Below are 7,790 nucleotides of genomic sequence, written 5' to 3'. Positions count from 1 at the left end.
AAACAATCTCTTATGATGTGAATATTATTACCACACTTCATGTTAACTATCGTTAACAGTTCCACGATCCAGCCTTATGTATGCAACAGTTCACTTTCATAATAAATCTTAACATTTATTGGTGACCCTATGAACCACTAAACACCCTAAGCAATTTGATTAAGACTAGATAAGTTCCGTATTCATCAAAAGTTCCTTATTATGGCATGATCATCTAATATTAAGCAAACAAATAACACACTTAATCATATAAAACAACATAATCGACAATTACAAACATAAATCAGTTCATCGATTTACCACCTAATAACAACATAAATTTTAATACAATCATAGTCACCCACTTGAGTAATTTAATCGCACAGGAACAATTCATCCCTATCATTATGGTAAACCACTTATTCTACCATCACATAACATAGCCCATGTATGCCGTATCACACCAATATCAACAGGTTATTACTAGAATTTATTATCTAATCGGCTCACACCCAACACATTCAACCAGAATTCATGCAACATACTAACACATATAATATAACATATGGGCATAATTCATGTCATTATCAAGAACAATAAGCAGATTAATAATAAAGATTCCATATACTAACCGAAGTCCAGAACACACGATTGAAAGGCTTGAGTGTGAAGGGGCCTGCCTGCCGTTCGCAAGAATTGAGAGAGAGAGGGTAGGGTTTGTTGTTTGCGATTAGTGATTTTCAAGAAGTTACGTACAGATGTTAACTATTAACACAAATGGGCTTATAATCAGTTGGGCCGAATTAAGGTCACACTTTCATTTGGGCCGAATAGAATCAAAACACAAAGGCAAGTTGGGCTCAGGTAGATTGATCCGAAGTTTGGATTGCTTAGAACGTGAATAAATAACCCACTACATGTGCGGCCCAAAATTAACGGAGTTATCACAGAACATTAAAGAGAGATAACGAGAAATAAATATGGTAGGATAGAACATTACTGACCTTGAAAGTTCGGGTTGTCACATGAATAAATATAATTTTGTATTGTAATTTCCGACAATCTGATTTATAAATTAAGTAATAAAATTGATGTGATAAACTTTTTTTACAATGAATAATATATTAATACAAAGTTTGGTTTTCGTGATACATAATGTGCTTTATTTAAAAATATCATAAATTAACAATTTAAATTTTAGGATAATATTTTATTAGAAAAATAAAAGAATTCTATTCGAAATTCAAAGTAGGATCAGATTCAATAATAATTTATTATTTATTTAATTAATATTAGATACTTAGGAAATAAAGACCAGTAAATAAAAAAATAGATCCCTCTAATAAATAACACGTATCATACATTGATTTACTTTATTATATAATATAGATTAAAAAATTATAAATTCATAACATTCAATTATACTTTTTTTTGCCAATAGGCCTTTAGATCAATGATATTGGTGAATTCTTGTTAACCAAGTGATTTAGGGTCTGTTTGGTATAGGGTAATGGAATGGACGAAGGAATGGAATGAACGAGGTAATGGAATGGACGAGGGAATGGAATGGATCATTACCATTCCATGTCTTGTTTGGTTACCATGTGTGAATGGAATAAATTATTATTGTGTATTGTTCGGTAGGCAAGAAAAACGGAGTAATAAAATCAACGGTGAGTGGTGGTGGTGGTCGGTGGTAGTGATTGTGGGTGGTTGGTTATAGGTGTCGGTGGTGGCTGTCGGCAGCGATGGGTGGTGGGGGTGGTGGCGGCGAGTGGCGATGCGGCGGTGACGACGAGTGGTGGTGGTGGCAAGGTGGTCGTTGGTGGTGGGTAGCAGCAGAGGTGGAGGTTGGTGGTGGTGGTGGTGGTGTCGACGATGGTAGTGGGCGGCAGCGGCGAGTGGCGTTGGCGGTTGGTCGCAGCTGTGGGTGATAACGGTGACGAGTGGGTGGAGGCGGTGGCTGTCGGGGTAAGGTCGTGGCGGGTGGCGGCGGTGGCTGTGGCTGTCGGGGTGAGGTGGTGGCGGGTGGCGGCAATGGTGTCGGTGGTGGGTGGTGGTGGTGGGTTGTGGCGAAGGTGGTGGGTTGTGATGTTGTTGATGAATGGTGCAAAAGGAGATGGAATGGAAAAAAAACATGGGGTGTGGAAGGAATGATTTTGAGGGAATGGAATGCCTTTTGGAATGAGTGATTCCATTCCATTGACCAACCAAACACCGTTTTCTTCATTCCCCCGTAATCATCCATTCCATTCCACCTCTCATTCCTGCATACCAAACACTACCTTAGAGTTTGAGTCTCAGTAGAATTAGGGATTACTTGCTGCCATTCTAAAAAAATATTTATTATTTTTACATAGTACTTAATGTAGTTAGTAATATAGCATTAAGTACAAATGAAATGGTTATCTTTAAATGTATCATAGATGCGTTTATTATATCAAATTGAATGTATTATATATTAATTTATTTAATATTAAATGCATGACTTTATAACATGCATTGTTAAATGTTAATATATCAAATATGTTTAGAAATATATATAGAGTAAAATGTTAAAATCGTCCATTAGGTTTAGTCATTTTTTGTTCTATTTAAAAGGACTTTTTTTATTGTGATTTTCGTCCCTCAAAATTTGGTCATTAGAGATAAAAATAGCAAAATTTCAAACTTTTTGTATGAAAATGACACCTCAAAGAAGAAAATCACAAAAATAATGAAACATTAGGGATGAAAACAACATTTTAGTCAAATATATATTAAAGAAAAGAATTGCTCAAAAACTTGCTGTCAATAAAAAAAATTGATATGTTTTATTAGAAACAAAAACTTTTATGTAGTAAAAACAAAAACTTATTATTGTTATTTCATGTTATGAAATATCTAATATCTAATATTAATAAAAGAGTCTAACTAATGCCACATGTCTGTGGTCCATCTTTTTATCTCATGCCGATTTGCAGATTTGATTTGGCAAAAGGTTAGTAGATGGTGTCGTATTCCGACAATTTTCGCGTTTTCGATAAATGACCTTTTGGAAATTCATAAGTTTAGTAGGTTGGGGCTACCGGAAAAGAAGATCCTTCAAGGCATTATTATCATTGCGTGTTGGTGCATATGGTTGGCAAGAAATAAAGTGTTTTTTTCAAGCTCTCAGGTTAGTGTGGAAGATGTTTTCAGCGAGTTAAGATCTATGGGTTTCTTTTGGCTTAAGCATAGGTCGTCTTTTCAGTCTATCGCGTGGAGTGATTGGTGTAAATTTGTTATTATGTAATCTTGGTTTGTTGTTTGTTGTGTGCTCCGGCCCGGTCTTCGGGTTCGGTTGTTTGTTAATGAAAGTCAATTTTCAAAAAAAAAAAAAAAAACTAATGTCACATGACATTCTTTCCTTCAATTCATTAATAGTAATATTATTATTATTATTATTATTATTATTATTATTATGATTATTATTATTATTAATTAATATCCTTAACAATATAAACACACATTTTTACAAAAATATTATTTATTAATAATTAATCAGTGTCCTTAACAATAGAGTTAATTACTGTTTTCGTCCCTGTGGTTTGTCTAAAATCACTATTTCAGTCCATTAGTATAAAAATTGTTATTTCAGTCCCTGTGGTTTCACTTTCGTAACCATTTCAGTCCCTGTGGTTTCACTTTCGTAACCATTTCAATCCATTTATTCAGTAAGTACAGGGACTGAAATGGTTACGAGGTGGACTCAAATGGTTACGGAAGTGAAACCACAGGGACTGAAATCGTAATTTTTAAACTAATAGACTGAAACAGTGATTTTTGACAAACCACATGGACGAAAACAGTAATTAACTCTTAACAATATAAACACACCTTTTTGCAACCAACTTAATTTATATTTTAACCGTCCTTCGATTCAATTTTTTTTTAATTATTATTTAAGCAAACGGTCTTTATATTTTTAATATGTTAATATCTAAATTATGATAGTTTATCGGAGTCAGAATATCTTTATAATAATTTTGATACAAGTCTATACTTACTGGATGTCTTGAATGGACTTAAATTTTCAGGCTTGCCAAACTATAGATTATTACCAAAGGTTAGTGTTTCTGTAACGTAATCAAGAAATATTGATCAAAAGAGTGGTTTATGCAATGGAACTCGGTTATAGGTCCTATCACTAGGTGATCAGGTTATTGAGACACTCATATTATATTATCTGGTAGTAGTATTGGCATTCGAACGTTTATTCCTAAATTTCGATTACTACCGCCAGATAAAAGGATCCCGTGTAAATTGAAAAGAAAACTGTTTTCTCTCGCCGTATGTTCATTCCATGACGATAAATAAAGTCAAAGACAATTGCTATGTAAAGTTGGATTGTTTCTAAAAGAATTGGTTTTTATACATGACTAACAATATGTCGCGTTGTGTAGGGTTTAAAATTCACTTCTGGAAATTTAAATTTACGAAGACATTATAAAATTTCATAATTTATATTTTTAAACTCATGTAATAAACCCATGTAATACATGGGTGTAATACATGGGTCTAATTTTAGTGTATATATATAATCCGTTAGTCTTTAACTACCTCGGAATAAATAATACTAGTAATCTGTTAACAAAACTAACTTTAAGATAGAGTAAATTACAAGTTTTGTCCTTTATGTTTACATCAAATTTCAGGCGCTGTCCTTTTGGCCAAAAGTTTGCAGGCGGTGTCCTTTACCTTTCAAAATCTTACACGTTTTGTCCTTTAGACCAAACCCAATTAGATTTTTTGGTTAAATCTAGTCATATGTGCCTTGCACATGAGGGTATACTTGTCTTTTCATCTTTTCAAGGGTTATTGTATAAATAAATTATATATAAGGACTCTTTTGTAAAAATAAAATAATATTTAATTATAGAAACCTTGCACCCTCTCTCTAAGTCTTCTCTCTTTCTCTCTCAAGAAGCTAATCCATTGAATCTCATCTCAATATGTTCACCAACACCACCACTCTTCTCCACCTCCCACAACCATTGTTCTCCACCGCCCACCACCATTGTTTGGCAATCGTCGGAACGCCGCTCTCACCACTGTTTGGTAATCAACGCCGCCGCCGCTGGTATGAATTTAGATGATGCCCAGATTATCAATATTAACAACCCCTAGCATCCATCACCCGCAAGGTGTATTGAAGCACCACACAACAAATATAGTTGAAAAAAAACATGAGTTCAACAGTTTAATCCGATTAGTTTGCTGGATTGTTTTAATCCATCTATGAGCAATGGTGCCCTAAACTGTAATTTCCGATTTTGTGTATTATATATGCACAATTGACATCACTAAGCACTCTAACGGTTGTACGACTATTTGTTGTGGAGAAAGGCTCAATTTTATGCAATTGATCGTAATTAGGTATTTGATTCTGAAATAAGTGAATACCATCTGGGTGTTAGGGTTTTTAGGTTTTGATGTGTGGGAGTGGTACGGTGGTGGTTGTGGTTGACGGGAATGGTGGTGATGGGTGGTGAATACCATCTGGGATCGAACTCCATTCACCAGCCATCTTTTTTTCTCTTTCTGAACTGCTGTAAGTTGTTTCTCAACGAACTAACAGAAACCATCCGTCATCTTCTTCGGCGAGATCTGTATGTACAGATTTCAATATCAGATCTATTCACTTGATCTGAATAAGTGTGAACCGTAGGATTTGCATCGTAAGTTGTTCATATCACTTGATTGATAACTTGTTCAATATGTTTCAGTTGAGCTGATTATAATCGAGAAGTGTTGAGTTTGTTGAAATGTTTGAGAGAGATAAGATAGGTAGATGTTAAAGGTTTTTATTTTTTTATATTTTACAGAAATAGTTCCTTGCTATAATTTATTTACTCAATAGTCTCTGAGAATATAAAATGACAAGAATACCCTCATGTGCAAGGTATATGACTAGATTTAACCAAAAAATCTAACTGGGTTTGGTCTAAAGGACAAAACGTGCAAGATTTTGAAAGGCAAAGGACACCGCCTGCAAACTTTTGGCCAAAAGGACAGCGCCTGAAATTTGATGTAAACATAAAGGACAAAACTTGTAATTTACTCCTTTAAGATATAGACATATAGTTTATCATCTATGGACGAGAAATAGTTGGGCAGCATTAAGACACACTCATGTTTAGTGATTCTTTATTTAATTAATTATGTATTAAACACCAATGGGGTGGTGGTCCATTGGCAAAGGCAAAGCTTTTAAAACACCTAGATTGGAAAGGGGAAAGTCTTGGGTTCAAGTCCCATAGACGACAGGGATTAAGGAAATTAACCGTTCAAAAAAAATTATGTATTAAACTTGTAGGTGTGTATCTTCCAAGACTAATAAATGAAAATCTTTTTTGGACATGTGTTATTTTCTGGTGCTTTCTTACCTTATTTTTTCTATTTATCTCTCATATTAAATAATAATAATAATTTAAACACAAGTATTAGATAAAAATAAATATTTAGATAAAAATAAATATTTAGATAAAAATAAACATTTGTTTTATTATGATCATATTAAATAATAATAATAATAATAATTTAAACAAAAAAATAGATAAGAATATAATTTTTTTTATTAAGATCATATTAAATAATAATAATATTAATTTTTAACAAAAAAAATTGTTAAGAATACATATTTAACAAAGTAAAATGTTATAATAAGTAAATAGTATATATTAAAGTTCATTTTTAAAATATAAATCTTGACGACTGTATGTATTAACATATAATATTATATTTTATTAATATACGAGTTTTTTTTAGTATATCTTTTTATTATTTATTATATGTGTTAACATATAATATTATATTTTATTAATATGCGAGTTTTTTTTAATATATCTTTTTATTATTTATTATATGAAATTATATTTATGCAACACGTGTAATACACAGGGTTTTAACCTAGTTAATTATAAAAGTAAAAACACAAGAAAGAACAACATCAAACATAGACGATAAACCATATTTGTTAACTAAAAAAGCATAAAGTCGATCAATTATATTTCATAATGAAAACTTTCTAATACAACTTGATCAATAACACGTCTCTCTTAATTAGGCTCACAATCACCACATCCATGTCATGAAACTGAAAGATTCAGGAGATTGTGCTGGTGCTGATGTAGGAGTGGTTGGTGGCAACGCTTTTGGTTCATGCTTGTGATGATGATCTTTATGCTCATGCTTGTGATGGTGATGTTCATTCTCTTCATGGTCATGCTTGTGATGATGCTCTTCATGCTCATGCTTGTGATGGTGGTGTTTGTGCTTATGTGAGGGTTCTGGAACAGGAGTGGGTTCTGGTGCATTCGCTGGTGAAATTGAACTGTCGAACACTGGCACCTCTTCGCCACTTATGGCGGTTGGCTTCAAGTATTTCATCAGGTTTTCATAAAAACTGAGAAGATCTTCCTCTCGAACAGCTATATCATCATTTGTATCAACCAATGACCTTGCACTACATTGTGTTGTGAGAACCACCATTACAACCAGCAAAAGAAACATGTTCCTAGTATTCATGATTTCTGTCTGAGATTGGAATAGATGATGTGAAAATGTGAGGCATGTTTGCTTCTATTTATAGGTAAACTTACCAATCACATTTTAACAAGTGTCAAAACCCATTTATATTTTACCAATCAATGTATAGTATGAAACAAAAGATTTTATCATTAATTTTAGAAAAGTGGTTAATAAATAATAAATGCTTGATTTTTATTTATTAACATATATTTAATTTAATTTATGGTATTTATTATATCTCTTTCATAATAATGCTCATA

The 7,790-nt window shown here is 32.8% G+C and overlaps 1 protein-coding gene across 1 annotated transcript; it reads right to left on the bottom strand.

Moving 5' to 3' along the window:
• Positions 1 to 7,074: 7,074 nt before the first annotated feature.
• Positions 7,075 to 7,527, bottom strand: LOC110907246 (uncharacterized histidine-rich protein DDB_G0274557-like). Its single transcript, XM_022152254.1, has one exon. The coding sequence runs from the start codon at positions 7,525 to 7,527 to the stop codon at positions 7,075 to 7,077; it is 453 nt and encodes a 150-aa protein (XP_022007946.1).
• Positions 7,528 to 7,790: the final 263 nt, after the last annotated feature.

This window comes from Helianthus annuus, chromosome 14 (genome assembly GCF_002127325.2).
Source record: "Helianthus annuus cultivar XRQ/B chromosome 14, HanXRQr2.0-SUNRISE, whole genome shotgun sequence".
Taxonomy (NCBI): Eukaryota; Viridiplantae; Streptophyta; class Magnoliopsida; order Asterales; family Asteraceae; genus Helianthus; species Helianthus annuus.
The sequence above is the reverse complement of the archived record's forward strand: the minus strand, read 5'-3'. Positions and strand labels throughout refer to the sequence as shown.

Excerpts from the sequence above, each read along its gene's own strand:
- LOC110907246 (XM_022152254.1), bottom strand. The coding sequence starts at position 7,527 with ATGAATACTAGGAACATGTTTCTTTTGCTGGTTGTAATGGTGGTTCTC.